Here is a 17,476-nt window from a genome sequence, read left to right on the forward strand (position 1 = left end):
GACAAATCGGTTCTTATCGACTTACACAAATCCACAAGGTGTCAGTAGAAACCACATTTGTTTAAGCAAGTCAGCTATGGTTTAAAAAGTCAGTAAATGAGGTTGAATAAACTGTTTCGTTGCTAGATGATAGCCACAGGTGTAGCTGTGGTAATGAGTCACTTCATGGTGCTGAAGGAAAGCCCCGCTGTCAGACAGCTTTAGGCCTAACAGTTTGTGGGCACTGTTTGTCACCCTTATAGGGCAATTAATGTATTGTTTAGTGTTGTTGTTGTTTTTTAGCTTTGCTGGCATGCATCTTAAACAAATGGTTGAGTTTGCCCCACCAAGATTTACATGCTAAAATTGCCACTGCAGAGCATGAATAATAAATAAAAAAGTTCAAATATTGTACAATCCAGGTGTGTAAAGCTCTTAGTGATTTACCCAGAAAGACTCACAGCTGTAATTAAATAAAATCAAATTTTATTAGTCACATGTTGCCGAATACAACAGGTGTAGGTAGACCTTACAGTGAAATGCTTACTTACGAGCCCCTAACCAACAATGCAGTTTAAAAAAAAACATGGATAAGAATAAAAGAAAAGTAACAAGTAATTAAAGAGCAGCAGTAAAATAACAATAGCGAGACTATATAAAGTGGGGTACTGATACAGAGTCAATGTGCGGGCGTACCGGTTAGTTGAAGTAGTATGTACATGTCTGTAGAGTTTATTAAAGTGACTATGCATAGATGACAAAGGTGATTATATCATTAACATGTATTGACTCAGGGGTGTGACATTTCTGTATTTAAGTTTCAATAAATTTGCAAAAATGTCTAAACATGTTTTCACTTTGTCATTATACGGTATTGTGTGTAGATAAGTGAGAGAAAAAATCTCTTTAATCAACTTTTAATTCAGGCTGTAACACAAAGTGTGGAATAAGTCCAGGGGTATGAATACTTTCTGAAAGCACTGTAAAGTAGAAACAAAAAGTATGATATACTGTATAGTCAAATGTACTACTATGATGATGATTATTATGTAATTCTGTTAGGTTCTAAATTCTGGTTCAATAATCTATACGGATACCAAAGAAAGCTCAGGCTAGAATTATTCACCTGACTGGGTTATGCAGCTGCAAGAACACATACAAAGTTACAAGCACATGTATTCATAACCTCCGACTAGGCCCCCCCCCCTTCCCAGCTAGAACCCCCTTCGATGTCTAGAATGAACAATCAGTCTTTATTGCTGGGCAGGTGTTCTTACTCCTCCACACCTTTCATATCAGTCTGGAGAGGCCTTGAGTTAGGGAGTACACATTCTTGCAGTCCACTATCAAAAGTAATGTGAGCATTACATTGTGAAAGGCAATTACTTTATACAGAAATGTATTACAATGTGAAACATGTATTTCTAGATGAAACAATGATTAAGTTTGGTGACAAAGTGACTATCATTTTGTGTGTTGCACTCAGTCAATTGAAAATGTGGTTAAGAGTTTTGAAACAACTGCCTTTTTGTTTTGAGTTGTGTAAATGTACCATATACTTGTGAAAATTTCACCAAAGCGATAAAAACTAATAGTAGATATTGAATATCACTTGACATTCAACATTTAAAAAAAATCCAATGGCAGGTTGTGAGCATGTTGAGAAGTATTTCAGTGTTAGTTTCATTATCCTTATACAGTACATAAGTAGGACATTTAATAGTAAATAAGGGTATTGTAAAGCAGTTGGCTACAGTAAAAACAGAGCACAGTGTTGTATGCCATTTCTGCCCGATGCAACATTGTACAACATCCCCTTTTCTACTTGACTTGTCAACTGATACAGTATCGCCTGTCTCTGTGTGATAAGAGACAGGCAATAATACCAGAGAAACCAGTGTTTGGAGGATAAATTGGCATGGTGGTGTTAGTGCCGAGACGAAGTCCACTCATTATCTGAATTTCATTGATACACCGGCTTCTCCAAACACCGGCTTCTCCAAACATTTATTCATACTATTCCATCCTTCCACAATTAGGGCTGTTGCGGTTCCGTTACCATGCTGACAATGTTCTTATCCCTTGCTTTCTAGCTAGCCAACTTTGGCTAACAGAGTCATGCAAACAGTGCAGCCAAAATACCACCAAAGTAGCTGCATTTGTGTTGTTGTTTTTTTCCCACAATGATACAGCCATAACAATGAGCTAATGATGCACAATTTTGCCTGCCGTGGAACATTTGCTCTCTCGCCACTGTTGAAAGGAGCTAGCCAACTACACAGCTAACACAATCACTTAAAACTTAAGATGGAAAGACAGCAAACTAGCTGAATTTCATTTAATTTGACCTGTTTTTCTATTGACATTTCTTTGTACACATCCATAACAATGATGCTGATTCATGATTTTGACTGGCTGAGAAAAGTTGCCTGCCTGTCTCTCGTCCAAACTCCCGACAAGTTCATTACTATGAGACAGCTAGAGATCGAATTTCAATATTGAAACAATGTTGCAGATGTCAGAGAGACAGAAATGTTTCTAAAAATCTCCTCTGTTGAAAACCAAATGCCAGTCTAAAAGAAATGGGAGATAATGTCTATGTGCTTTTTAGAGTGGAGCTCAAGTTTATAAATTGCCTTGCTTTGCTGATGAGACAGTGGATTACGCAGTGAGATGGAACAGTGAATATGCATTTCAACGTCATAGCCCAGGTGGTGGTAACTTGTGGAATAACCTAACGTAGCAGGTTTAAAATAAACGCCTGAAACTAGATCCCCTTACATAACTGTCCTTAACGAGAGAAAAAATCTGTTCAAATCAGATGTATTTATATAGCCCCTCATACATCAGCTGATATCTCAAAGTGCTGTACAGAAACCCAGCCTAAAACCCCAAACAGCAAGCAATGCAGGTGTAGAAGCACGGTGGCTAGGAAAAACTCCCTAAAAAGGCCGAAACCTAGAGAGGAACCTGGCTATGAGGGGTGGCCAGTTCTCTTCTGGCTGTGCCGGGTGGAGATTATAACAGAACATGGCCAAGATGTTCAAATGTTCATAAATGACCAGCATGGTCAAATAATAGTAATCACAGTGGTTGTCGAGGGTGCAACAGGTCAGCACGGCCAGGTGGACTGGGGACAGCAAGGAGTCATCATGCCAGGCAGTCCTGAGGCATGGTCCTAGGGCTCAGGTCCTCCGAGAGAGAGAAAGAAAGAGAGAAAGAGAGAATTAGAGAGAGCATACTTAAATTCACACAGGACACCGGATAAGACAGGAGAAATACTCCAGATATAACAGACTAACCCTAGCCTCCCGACACATAAACTACTGCAGCATAAATACTGGAGGCGGAGACAGAGGTTCTCTTCTGCACTGTTCAACCAATCCAGTATATATGCGTGTCGCCTTGTTAACGTCCAAAAGCGGAAGTCACAGGCTCTCTTTCCATTTCCCCTGAAAATTGTAACATCCGGTTGTTGGGGCATCTGCAGAGACTACTTGTGGAATAGACACTGGCTGGAATGCGGTTTTAACCAACCAATCAGCAACCAGTCTTTCCACTTTGGCCTATTGAAACACACTGGCTGATAGAGAATTATGATGTAGTATTTACAGCCACATCCATATATGATTTGGTTTTGCCTTACAACATAAATTGATGTCAGATTGATACATTCATGAGATACACATATAGAAATCTACAGTGTTCAGCAGTTATCAATCTACATACATTAACTAGTGTCGTGTCTTTACTATCATTAAATTGAAGAGTTTTAGTTTTTATCAAAGATTCTCTGTAATTAGTATTACACGATCAACTGATTAATCATGTAACTGTAATTAACTAGGAAGTCGGGGCACCAAGGAAAAATATTCAGATTACAAAGTTATCATTTCCCAAAATAACTTTTCAGATATTTTATCTGATCAATTAGTCTTCGAATTAATGAATTATTTACTTTACCTCACGTTAGTCTCATTCCAAACATCATAAATGGTTGGTTATCTGCACAAACCCAGTCTTCACTATGAGTCTTCCATACATCAATTGTCTTAAATCATTTATTTATTACTAACTAAGTAATTCACAGAAATGCATAAACAAACAGTAAATATGGTTACAAGAAATTATAGGAGAATGTGTCCTAGTGGGCTAAACCGGCATGGCGGCTTGTTAGACAAAAGGGGAAGTGGGGGTCGACAAAGAAGTCACTACAGAGTGATAATTATAACAATTGAAACGCTAATCCTTTGCACATGAACGCTCACTCATTAGGGAACAATTGCAATCAATATATATATTTACGCTCAGTGTGTCGTCGGGATCTTTGTTGAAAAGTTTGTTTCTGTTGGAGAATTTTGTCCGTCTCTCTCTCTCTGTCTTGGCTAGAGGGGATAGTTCAGAGTGACATTCATTCATGGTTATAGAATGGATGTTTTGGCGGTTGTCGTTCTTCGCGTTCAATGATACTGAATTCCTAGCTGCAGACTAGTAATTAATATCAAAGACTTGTTCTTATTCTGTCGGTATCGATAGTCTAAGAGTTTAACCACATGGTATGGTTAAAAGATTCAGCAATGGTCTACAACCTTCGTCCTCTCCTAATGGAGAAAAACATGATCTGGTGATAATTTCCCAAAGTTGGGTTTTATTCGGAATTGCAGGCTGATCCAACTTTGATGTAATGTCCTTAAAACAAGTCAAAATGAGGCTCAGTAGTGTGTGTGGCCTCCACGTGCCTGTATGACCTCCCTACAACGCATGGGCATGCTCCTGATGAGGTGGCGGATGGTCTCCTGAGGGATCTCCTCCCAGACCTGGACTAAAGCATCCGCCAACTCCTGGGCAGTCTGTGGTGCAACGTGGTGTTGGTGGATGGAGCGAGACATGATGTCCCAGATGTGCTCAATTGGATTCAGGTCTGGGGAACGGGCGGGCCAGTCCATAGCATCAATGCCTTCCTCTTGCAGGAACTGCTGACACATTCCAGCCACATGAGGCCTAGCATTGTCTTGCATTAGGAGGAACCCAGGGCCAACCGCACAAGCATATGGTCTCACAAGGGGTCTGAGGATCTCATCACGGTACCTAATGGCAGTCAGGCTACCTCTGGCAAGCACATGGAGGCCCCCCAAAGAAATGCCACCCCACACCATGACTGACCCACCGCCAAACCGGTCATGCTGGAGGATGTTGCAGGCAGCAGAACGTTCTCCACGGCATCTCCAGACTCTGTCACGTCTGTCACATGTGCTCAGTGTGAACCTGCTTTCATCTGTGAAGAGCACAGGGCGCCAGTGGCGAATTTGCCAAACTTGGTGTTGTCTAGCAAATGCCAAACGTCCTGCACGGTGTTGGGCTGTAAGCAAAACCCCCACCTGTGGACGTCGGGTCCTCATACCACCCTCATGGAGTCTGTTTCTGACCGTTTGAGCAGACACATGCACATTTGTGGCCTGCTGGAGGTCATTTTGCAGGGCTCTGGCAGTGCTCCTTCTGCTCCTCCTTGCACAAAGGCGGAGGTAACGGTCCTGCTGCTGGGTTGTTGCCCTCCTACGGCCTCCTCCATGTCTCCTGATGTACTGGCCTGTCTCCTGGTAACGCCTCCATGCTCTGGACACTACGCTGACAGACACAGCAAACCTTCTTGCCACAGCTCGCATTGATGTGCCATCCTGGATGAGCTGCACTACCTGAGCCACTTGTGTGGGTTGTAGACTCCGTCTCATGCTACCACTAGAGTGAAAGCACCGCCAGCATTCAAAAGTGACCAAAACATCAGCCAGGAAGCATAGGAACTGAGAAGTGGTCTGTGGTTATCACCTGCAGAACAACTCCTTTATTGGGGGTGTCTTGCTAATTGCCTATAATTTCCACCTGTTGTCTATTCCATTTGCACAACAGCATGTGAAATTTATTGTCAATCAGTGTTGCTTCCTAAGTGGACAGTTTGATTTCACAGAAGTGTGATTTACTTGGAGTTACATTGTGTTGTTTAAGTGTTCCCTTTATTTTTTTGAGCAGTGTACTATGTGGCCATGTGGCAGGGTCTTCTCAGGAATTTACGACCTCTCTCTGACCACAGCACCCTAGTTGAAGGAGGCAAGGGGGAGGCAGTTAGAGGAGGATGGGGCTTGCTATACCCAAAGAGGCCAATGCCACCCCCTGGTGGTGTGGATCTTGTTTGTCCTGCAAGTTACAAATCAACATAAAATCATGAACACATGATGTCCTGTTTGTAGATCATCGTTGCAGTCCCCTCTGGTGGTTGAACTTGGTAGGCTTCTCTGAAAGCGGAGCAGTCCACCACAAGGATGGCAGTTGATGCCCGGTTGTTGATCGCCGTTGCGGTCCCTTCTAGGGATGTACCTTGGTAGGTTCCCTGGAAGCTGCAAAGCACCCCAGGGAGGGAGGGTTGGTTGGTGATCGCCGTTGTGGTCCCCCCCTCTCTGGTGGTTGACCTTTGTAGGCTCCCTGACAGCGGGGCATGCCGCCACAAGGATGGGCCGTGGATGTCCGGATTTGGGGTCGCCATTCCTGACCCGTCATCTGGTCGTCGTCCAGACTGGAAGATCTGGGAGGTAACTTAGGCAGATGTTAACAACGCACACACACTCATGAAATATATATAATTATATTCATTCCCCAATGAGTGGCGTTGTGGCACTAAGTAATGGTTGTATGGGAACTTTGTTTATGGCTCTATCATTTCCTAAGTGTCAAAGGAACTGAACTGAAAAGGAATGAAAGCATAAACAAAAGATATACAAAATATAGTTCTCACACAAAAATCATCTAATTGGACTGTTCTGGTAAAATGACTATCATGGCATTGTCTCTAATGCCATATCTAGGGTTTTCCTACTTGGTGTGTTGCTTAGGCACTATCCTAAGTTGATCAGTTTACGGCTGTAGGGCACTAGTTTTGGGCAGTCTACCGGGATGACCTATGGACTTCTGGGAAGAAAACTGGTGAGTGCTGTAGAGTCAAAGGCCTAGAAGTAAATGTTCAACTTTACTAAGGCTGGTATTTTGCTTGGACCCTTAAGTGATCCTAGCATAAATCCTAATTGGATGTTCCGTTGTGCATGTGCGTTTATGCTTACACAAGCGCGCATGTCAAGGGAAGAAAACCAAGTAACCTGGCAGATTACAACTGGTTCAGAATGAGTCTGACGTAGTCAGGTCATTTTCAGGTCAATAGCTGGAGGTTAGTCAGAATTGGTGTCAAGGGAGTCTGTAGTAGTTTTTACTACAAGTCATAGCTATGTTATCCACGGAGGAGCTAACCTCACGACGGAAGTACTCTTTAAGTATTGGACCAGTCGTACGTGGTGTGATCGTGGTTAATGATTCTAATAATTTTCCTCCTGAATGGAGGATACTACAGTGCCTTGCGAAAGTATTCGGCCCCCTTGAACTTTGCGACCTTTTGCCACATTTCAGGCTTCAAACATAAATATATAAAACTGTATTTTTTTGTGAAGAATCAACAACAAGTGGGACACAATCATGAAGTGGAACGACATTTATTGGATATTTCAAACTTTTTTAACAAATCAAAAACTGAAAAATTGGGCGTGCAAAATTATTCAGCCCCTTTACTTTCAGTGCAGCAAACTCTCTCCAGAAGTTCAGTGAGGATCTCTGAATGATCCAATGTTGACCTAAATGACTAATGATGATAAATACAATCCACCTGTGTGTAATCAAGTCTCCGTATAAATGCACCTGCACTGTGATAGTCTCAGAGGTCCGTTAAAAGCGCAGAGAGCATCATGAAGAACAAGGAACACACCAGGCAGGTCCGAGATACTGTTGTGAAGAAGTTTAAAGCCGGATTTGGATACAAAAAGATTTCCCAAGCTTTAAACATCCCAAGGAGCACTGTGCAAGCGATAATATTGAAATGGAAGGAGTATCAGACCACTGCAAATCTACCAAGACCTGGCCGTCCCTCTAAACTTTCAGCTCATACAAGGAGAAGCCTGATCAGAGATGCAGCCAAGAGGCCCATGATAACTCTGGATGAACTGCAGAGATCTACAGCTGAGGTGGGAGACTCTGTCCATAGGACAACAATCAGTCGTATATTTCACAAATCTGGCCTTTATGGAAGAGTGGCAAGAAGAAAGCCGTTTCTTTAAGATATCCATAAAAAGTGTAGTTAAAGTTTGCCACAAGCCACCTGGGAGACACACCAAACATGTGGAAGAAGGTGCTCTGGTCAGATGAAACCAAAATTGAACTTTTTGGCAACAATGCAAAACGTTATGTTTGGCGTAAAAGCAACACAGCTGAACACACCATCCCCACTGTCAAACATGGTGGTGGCAGTATCATGGTTTGGGCCTGCTTTTCTTCAGCAGGGACAGGGAAGATGGTTAAAATTGATGGGAAGATGGATGGAGCCAAATACAGGACCATTCTGGAAGAAAACCTGATGGAGTCTGCAAAAGACCTGAGACTGGGACGGAGATTTGTCTTCCAACAAGACAATGATCCAAAACATAAAGCAAAATCTACAATGGAATGGTTCAAAAATAAACATATCCAGGTGTTAGAATGGCCAAGTCAAAGTCCAGACCCGAATCCAATCGAGAATCTGTGGAAAGAACTGAAAACTGCTGTTCACAAATGCTCTCCATCCAACCTCACTGAGCTCGAGCTGTTTTGCAAGGAGGAATGGGAAAAAAATTCAGTCTCTCGATGTGAAAAACTGATAGAGACATACCCCAAGTGACTTACAGCTGTAATCGCAGCAAAAGGTGGCGCTACAAAGTATTAACTTAAGGGGGCTGAATAATTTTGCACGCCCAATTTTTCAGTTTTTGATTTGTTAAAAAAGTTTGAAATATCCAATAAATGTCGTTCCACTTCATGATTGTGTCCCACTTGTTGTTGATTCTTCACAAAAAAATACAGTTTTATATCTTTATGTTTGAAGCCTAAAATGTGGCAAAAGGTCGCAAAGTTCAAGGGGGCCGAATACTTTCGCAAGGCACTGTATTTATTAGTGACATGTGTGTTAACCATTGGAAGAGTGCACTGGAGATTCCCTTCCACGTGTTGCACTCTGAGTGACTCCTATGTCGTTATTGTCAAGGGTAATTTGAGTGGTTAGGTCTCAAACCTTCTTACTGATTGTAGCTAGACTGACTGTCGCTGGTATTGGTACTGGTTCTCAAAGGGACCAGTTATCCTAGCGATTTATTCTAAAATATAATACTACCGGAGCACATGATTGGAGCATTTTACTAGTTGTATTGTAGTTGAACCTACACATGGCAAGGAATGATTATTGTTGCCATTTGGTTTGGAGGTGGACAAGTCCACTGGACTTCCTTTACGACCAGTGTGGTACACCTCAGTACTATCTTAGATGTGTTCTAAGATAATCCCCGTCTAGGGGCATGTCTGCTCCTCACTGTTCTCATAGGGGAGTTTACAACTGGATTTGATTTATGCTCTGGCGGCCTCGTACGGTGTTGTCTGTATGTTCGACCCCCCCACGGCCTCGATGAGGCTCATCATGGGTCTGGGCTACTATTCCCCCCCTTTGTGTCTCGGGACCCCCCCACCAGCGGGTGGTGTTGGTGTCCGAGGCGCAAACGAAAAGGTCGGACCCTATGTACGAGTTGTCAGTGGCCGCGTTATGAGAATGGCTGTAATCTTTCAACCAAATCTCCTGGTGTTTGTGTTTCAAAACCCTCAGTGGCTGTCGAGGCATGTCAATCACCACCGCGTCCGCGTGTGGCAACCTATTCAGTACCTGCGAACTGAGACGAGGATATCGGTCTGTGATATCGCAAAGTGTTTCACCAGTGGGAGTCATCGGGTCAGTTGCTGGACTGACGCCATTAGTATCATTGTAAGGGGTGACAGTCCCCAACAAAGCGGAAGGTGTATCATCGGAAGCAGAGTATACTCTGCGCATCAATGTTTTTCTTGCTGAGACGGCCGCAATGCTTGCGGAAGTGTCCGAAGGGCAAGAGGAGTTCATCTCAACTACCGTATTGGACGACTGCAAGGAGGAGGGAAGTTGCGTATTCACAGAGACAGCTGGCTCGAAATCATGAAAAGAATGGTCAATCAGGTTGGCTGATGGAATGTGTCGAGATAATAATATCTCCTTGGGTCGGATTCTGCCCCAAGAGGTTTCTAAACGTCTTTTTCCCAAGGGGTGCTTTCGACAGATACCCCTCTTGAATGACTGCGTTGCAGCTAGCGTTAGGGGAAGACAGTGTTGTCAGTGGAGAAGGCACTGTGGCCTGTGACCATACCTGGTTGGTTTTCCAATCCATCAATGGCAGTAACCGATCCATCAAGTCTGCTCCAAGTAGCAGGGTTACAGTTTCGAGGCTGGTAAAATACACAGGGTGAACGAGCGATACGTCCTTGAAGTGTAGTTTCAGCATGACTCTCAATGTGAGAGACGAGGTAGTCTGAGTGAACCCTCGAAGTGTAGGGTCGCATCATTCCATTTTTAACCAACGTTTAGTTGGCTTCAAAGCCCTTTTGAGATCGTAAAACAATGTTTGAGAGATGAGTGATATTGTCGCACCCGAATCAATTAGCGCATGACAAGTTAAGCAGTCCTCCAGGACTGTTTCCAGATATGGCCGTTTAGATTTGTGGTTAGTGGACATATTTCCCACAAAGTGGAGTGGTCGTTTGCAACGACGTGATGTGCCATTGCTGTTCATGGTGGAAGCAGATTGACATTTCCGATTTTGAGTGGGCTTTGCTTTAACGAAGCGTTTGACCTTTTTCTTCGCAACTTTTGTATCAGAGTCTATAGACAAAGCCCGGGGGCTTGTTTCTTGATCAAGCGGGCCCTGGATAGGGTCTTGAATGAGAGCGGGAGAAATTTGAACTTTAACGTCCTTGAATTGGGTGTTAATTCCTGCGGACCTGGTGTCCGGTAATTTCTCGTCTAGTCCTTGTGACTTATCTTCTACCCTTTTCTCAAATTGTTCTCGCTTTAGTTCTTCCCGTAGTGGAACTTCTGGAGAACATTGATCTACGGTTTGATCGTCCTTCAACCCTTTGTTACCCTTGTGCTCTGACACTTTTTGTGGGCTGGGTGCAGGAACGTAGTGAACAGGTCGATTGTAGCGGTAGTCATGTTCATGGCGACGTACTTTACAGTTATTTCGACCGCAGAGGTTATTGGAATCATGGTTTCATGGTAGAAACTGTTGTTGTGCATCATCTCTCAACGCTTCAATACCTGATAATGCACCCTCTAACTGGGGTGAGTGCTCCTGGTCAAACTTCAAAACCGAGTGGTCAGGGCTCTTAGCGTTGTGAACTTTTGATGCCTCAAAAGCTGTGCTTGCAAGCTCTTTGAGTTGTAAGATAGGCAAGCCAACGTGGGCGGCAGGGCCCAAGTAGGTAATGAAGGTAGGATACATGTTCGACAGGAACATTTGTTTAAAAGGTAACAGGTCTTCCAAGCCTGTTTCAGTGAATAGGCCAAAGTAAACTGAACGAAGCCTATGATAGTAAGCTTGTGGGTGTTCTTTCTGAGCTTGTTTGACGGTGTTAGCCAGTGAGCTATCGTGTTTGCGAGTCGCAGAACCACTGAATTCTAATTTCAAAGCTGTGGCAAGTTTAGCGTAGTCATTTAGCACATGTTGCTGTTGTAGACGAATGAACCTTGTCAAGTGTCTATTCGACGTTCGCTTCAACAGGTAAACCCTGTCAGAACACGTAGCATTCGGGTAGCCATCCAACGCGTCCTCTATGTCAGCTAGGAACATCTCAGTATCATTTGGCTGACCTGGAACGGGGTCAAAGGAGGGGAAATTCTTGATGAGTTTGTCAATGTATTCCGCGCCAAGCGGGCGGAGAGGGTTGGCTTCATCCTGTGGAGAGATTGGGGCCGAAAGGCCAAGAGGAGAAGCCACGTCTTGTTGTTGCTCCGGTTGCTTGGATTGGTTGTCACACTGTAGAGCGCGACCATTCTGGACTTCCTCCAGATGGTACCTAAGGGTGGTATTCTGCTGCATTGCAGTCCACTTGAGCACTTAGAGTACTGATTTTGGACACGTGAGTGTCACACTTGCTCCTTTCGGTCTCAAACTTATCTGTCATGGTTTGCAGATAGAGGTCTTGAGTACGGAGCGAGAGATTTAGTGATGAGATTTCCTCCGCTTGCTTAGAAATCAATATGTCCACCTTCATCACCTGAGTTCTCTCATCATTCATTTGGTCAGCATCTTCAATGAGTTCTGCTGATTTGTCATCCAACTTTGTCATTGTGTTCATTAACTGATCGTCTTTGGTCTGCAGCGTTTTGTGTAGAACCGTGTTACTCTGAGTAACGTTCAACAAAACTGCATGCATTTTATCAAGTTGAGCGCTCCTGTTTGTAGATAACTATTCAGATTTATCTAGTTTGGCGTGAACATCATCGTATTTAGTTTTGGCTAAATCGAGTTGTTCCTGTAGCATTTGATTTTGTTCCTGTAGAAGACAATTTTGTTGAAGAGCTTGTGCTTGTTCATCATCATACGTTTTTGCAATTACATTTAATTGTTCAGTTTTCAAGCGCAGTTCCATAGCTAGCATAATTGATAAATTTTCTGCATTTGTCATTGGTTTCCCGGTTCTCTCCACCTGTCCCTTTATGTCTACCATTACTTGCTTGTGCTTCAGCTGTGCACTGCGGTATTGGACAGATGCCAATCTCGGGTGGCAAGACATCAGGGCTAGACTGGAGAGAACCTTTACGAGGCCTGCGACCAATGGTTGATTTTGGAAAGCGTTGTTGTCTGCTTTTTCTTTATAAACAGATGTTTGACACTCATATCATTTTTCATTGTAGGACACAATGGACTGGTAGCGGTAAGTGGATATTTGCTTATCCAAATATATCCATCTCCATGAATGTGTGACATATCTCACTTAATTTACGTGTGTGTGTCTACATGCATTATGTTAATAGTTGTGAGTGGGTGTGTGTATTCACAGGCAGCCTATCTGCAGAAGGGTGGGCTGAAGACAGCAGTTCTGGAACGCAGACATGTTCTGGGAGGGGCGGCAGTGTCGGAGGAAATCATCCCAGGTGAGGTTCACTCTCTCTGGTGACAGACTCCTGCTACAGAAAGTCCCTCTGGAGGTCATGGTAGTGCAGCAGGGTGTTCAGTAGAGTCAACACAGACACTAAAAGAGTAGAAAACCTGCTCTCACATAAAAAAATTGTGTTCTTATTGTAGAAGCTCAAGTTGTTTACTATGTAGTTAATGTGTTTCCTTTTCATGTCTGTATGTCTGTCTGCAGGTTTCCATTTCTCCCGGTGTTCCTATCTCCTCAGCCTGCTCAGACCACACATCTTCAGAGACCTGGAGCTCAAGGTGAACGACCAGCCATCATACTTGATATATCAGTGATCTTCTATGTAACGTCTATGGTGACCCACAGGGTTTGCATGCTTTTGAAAGAATGAACTGATCATTATGTCTTTGAATATTTAAATCAATCAGGTGTGTTACAGTGGCTATCACAAGTATTCACTCCCCTTTCATCACATTGTATTGTGTTACAAAGTGGGATTAAATTAATTTAATTGTCGTTTTGTGTCAACGATCTACACAAAATACTCTATAATGTCAAAGTGGAAGATGAATTAAAAATAAAACAGTAATATATCTTTATTAGATAAGTATTCACCCCCCTGAGTCAGTACATGTTAGAAACACGTTTGGCAGGGATTACATCTGTGAGTCTTATTAAGTTAGTCTCTAAGCGCTTTGCACACATGGATTCTGCAATATTTGCCCATTATTATTTAAAACATTCTCAAAGTTCTGTCAAGGTGTTTGGGATCATGGCTATACAGCAAGTCTTGTCATAGATGTTCAAGCTGATTTAAGTCAAAACGGTAACTAGGCCACTCGGGAACATTCCCTGTCTTCTTGGTAAACAACTCCAGTATAGATTTGGCCTTGTTTTTTAGGTTATTGTCCTGCTGAAAGGTCTGATGTAAAGCAGACCGAAGCACATTTTTCTCAAGGATTTTGCCTGTGCTTAGCTCCATCCCATTTCTCTTTATCCTAAAAAACTCCCCAGTCTTTGCCGATGTCAAGCATACCCATACCATGATGCAGCCACCACCATGCTATTCTGTGTATTTTATTATTTTTTCTCTGTCATTTAGGTGATTATTGTGGAGTCACTACAATGTTGTTGATCCATCCCCAGTTTTCTCCCACCACAGCCATTGAACTGTAGCTGTTTTTAAATCACCACCATCCCTGAGCAGTTTCCTTCCTGTCCTGCAGTCCAGAAGGCCAACTGTATCTTTGATGTGTCTGGGTGGTTTAATACATCATCCACAGCATACTTATTAACTTGACCTTGCTTAAAGAGATATTCAAAGTCTGATTATTTTTATTGTTACCCATCTACCCATCACTGCCCTTCTTTATCAGGCTTTCGAAAAGCTCCCTGGCTTTGTAGTTGAATCTGTGCTTGAAATTCAATAATTGACTGAGGGACCTTACAGATTAGTACAGTTAAAGTCGGAAGTGTACATACACTTAGGTTGGAGTCATTAACACTCATTTTTCAACCATTCCACACATTTCTTGTTAACAAACTATAGTTTTGGCAAGTCGGTTAGGACATCTACTTTGCGCATGACACAAGTCATTTTTCCAAAAATTGTTTACAGACAGGGACCACGCAGCCGTCTTACCTCTCAGGAAGGAGGCGCGTTCTGTCTCCTAGAGATGAACGTACTTTGGTGGGAAACGTGCAAATCAATCCTAGCTGGAGGAAACAGGTACAAAAGTATCTAAAGTAAAATGAGTCCTATATCGGCCGCTCAGCAAGGATGAAGCCTCTGCTCCAAAACTGCCATAAAAAAGCCAGACCACGGTTTGCAACTGCACATGGGGACAAAGATCATACTTTTTTGGAAAATGTCCTGTGGTCTGATGAAACAAAAATTGAACTATTTGGTCATAATGACCATCATTATGTTTGGAGGAAAAGGGGAAGGCTTGCAAGCCAAAGAACACCATCCCAACCGTGAAGCACAGGGGTGGCAGCATCATGTTGTGGGGGTGCTTTGCTGCAGGAGGGACTGGTGGACTTCTGACCTAAGACAGAGATATTTTACTCTGATTAAATGTCAGGAATTGTGAAAAACTGAGTTTAAATGTATTTGGCTAAGGTGTATGTAAATTACCGACCTCAACTGTATGTATGGGGGACTTATTATGTATTATGTAACTTATTATGCAATTTTGTTAAACCAGATTTTACTCCTGAACTAATTTAGGCTTGACTAAAAAAATACTTATGCAACAACTATATTTTAGTTATATAATTTGTAAAAATGTGTAGCATTTTCTTTTCACTTTGACATTATGGAGTATTTTGTCTAATTAAATCTATGTATTTCAATCTGTAGGTCAACAAAATGTGAAATAAATCCAAGGGGGGTGAATACTTATGATACCCACTGTATGTGTGTGTGTGTTCAGAAACATGGACTGAAGTTGTACATGCGGGACCCCCATGCCTTCACCCCAATGTTGGAGGGGGGGGTAGGGGGTCTCCCCCCTCGGTCTCTACTGCTGGGCTCAGACCTGGCCATGAACCAGAGGGAGATCGGCAAGTTCTCTGAGACAGACGCCAAGGTGGGTAGCAATATAAGATAGACAGCTTACTGTACATATGCTGTGTATTGTAGATGTTAGCTCACTTAGCTCTATTAGCTAGTACTCAGTAGGCTACAGTAAAAGGAGGAAATGTAGGGGAGTAGTGATTGTTTCCCCCTCTCCTTGTTATGTGATTAACAGTAACTCTTTCTGTGCCTCTCCCTTTCCCGCTCCCACTCTCCCTCTTTGCCGCCCCCCCCCACACCAGGCGTACCCAGAGTTTATAACCCACCTGGATAAGTTAGCGGTGGCCATCCACCCCCTCCTGGACTCACCCCCAGTAGACATCGCAGGGTTAACCGGGGGGGCCCTGAGAAGGAGGATGGCAGCACTGAGGAGTGCCTTGCCCCTTGTCCAATGTGGTACTAAGTTGTTTTCCTACATGTTTGTAGGGTGAATAAACACAGCTGAAATGTTAAATAATGACTCTATTATTTATAATACAATACATCTGTTTTTTTATTTTTCAATATATTGCATAATAATACTCACCTTTTCTGTTGTGTGTTTACAGGCTTGAAACTAGGCAAGAACATTCCAGACTTCTATGAGATCATAACTGCACCAATAATGAAGGTTGATAGACCACCTATATCACTTTGTTTCCTTCACTTATCATCGCTTCCATTTAGACTGTGATTAGTAGAATGATGTGAGTTGGCCTACTCACACTCCAGTACTACCCTCTTGCTTAACAGGCATGGTGTCCATTCAGACTGAATTTCTGCTCGGTAACGCCTGTGTTCCCTTTCAGTATATACTATGGGGAGTAAACAACCAATCATATTCACCTGAAGTAAACTAAAATCACTCCCAACGGGCCAATGGATGCAGAGTTTGCCCTCGGAAGCTCTGCCTTCCTGGCTATAATACCAGGGGTCGCATTAATTTCCTAGATTCTCAGCTCTTTAGCTCGCCTGAAGGAAGAATGTGCAACGCAATTGACAAACTTTTCAGGTGTCGATCCAGCAGGACAGCTACTCTCAGACCCTGAAGTATTACGACAGCTCCTCTGGTGCTTTGTTGGGCCAGCCCTGTGTGATGAAGGTCACCAGCTTGGAGAGAGTGGGGTCGTCTGCTGATGCCTTCTGGAGCTCCTGCAGTGTTGGAGTGGAGTGGGGAAATCCCCTCGGCAGGGAGGTGAAATCACACAAACTCAATGGCAGGGTGGAGAAGAAACACTTTTCTCCATTGAGAGTGAGGTTGTGTTTTTGCCAGTGCAGTGAACACACTGTGTAGGTGCTCATCATGGATCCTGATGGTAGGCCTGTGAACAAAGATATCATTGAGGGAGATGGCCACCCCGGGATCCCTGCGAAGAAAGACATCAAGATCTTTTGGAAGCAGCTGGGGGCAGTGCTGAATCCAAATGCCATGAGCTTGTAGCGGAAGACCCCTAAGTGGGTGATGAACGCTTTGAGGTTGTGGCTGCTTCAGTGTAGCAGCACCTGCAGGTATCCCTGGAGCTGTAGAACAGGGCAGTGAACTCTTCTGCAGGGGGTATTTGTCTGGGATGATGGCCCTATTTGCTGCTCTAAGTTCCACACAGGTGGAATGATCTCTTTTTTACCACCACCAGCTTTGCGATAGAGGGGGATGCATCAATAGCCTCGATGATGTCTTCCTCTAGCTGGCACCGGAGCTCGGCATCGATGTCTGCATGCAGGGCCAGTGGGACACAGCGTAGAGGTTGTATGACGGGGGTCTCTCCACTTGAGGGTGGGGCGACGGCGTGTATAGGGTCTGAGCAGAGTGGTCCGTGTCAGTGAGAGCAAGAGGCTGGAGAGGGGAGGCTAGATTTGCAGCAGATCCTGCAGTGGACT

The 17,476-nt window shown here is 43.5% G+C and overlaps 1 protein-coding gene across 1 annotated transcript in view; it reads left to right on the forward strand.

Annotated features, from left to right (window-relative positions):
* The window catches only part of pyroxd2 (pyridine nucleotide-disulphide oxidoreductase domain 2), a 42,047-nt gene that overhangs the window by 5,530 nt on the left and 19,041 nt on the right, over positions 1 to 17,476 (forward strand). The window contains exons 2-7 of the mRNA XM_021580865.2: positions 12,812 to 12,831; positions 12,958 to 13,051; positions 13,267 to 13,340; positions 15,477 to 15,632; positions 15,862 to 16,015; positions 16,168 to 16,229. Of these exons, the coding sequence (XP_021436540.1) occupies positions 12,812 to 12,831; positions 12,958 to 13,051; positions 13,267 to 13,340; positions 15,477 to 15,632; positions 15,862 to 16,015; positions 16,168 to 16,229 (560 nt within the window). The remainder of the gene's footprint in view (positions 1 to 12,811; positions 12,832 to 12,957; positions 13,052 to 13,266; positions 13,341 to 15,476; positions 15,633 to 15,861; positions 16,016 to 16,167; positions 16,230 to 17,476) is intronic.

Source organism: Oncorhynchus mykiss, chromosome 23 (genome assembly GCF_013265735.2).
Source record: "Oncorhynchus mykiss isolate Arlee chromosome 23, USDA_OmykA_1.1, whole genome shotgun sequence".
In the NCBI taxonomy this organism is placed as follows: Eukaryota; Metazoa; Chordata; class Actinopteri; order Salmoniformes; family Salmonidae; genus Oncorhynchus; species Oncorhynchus mykiss.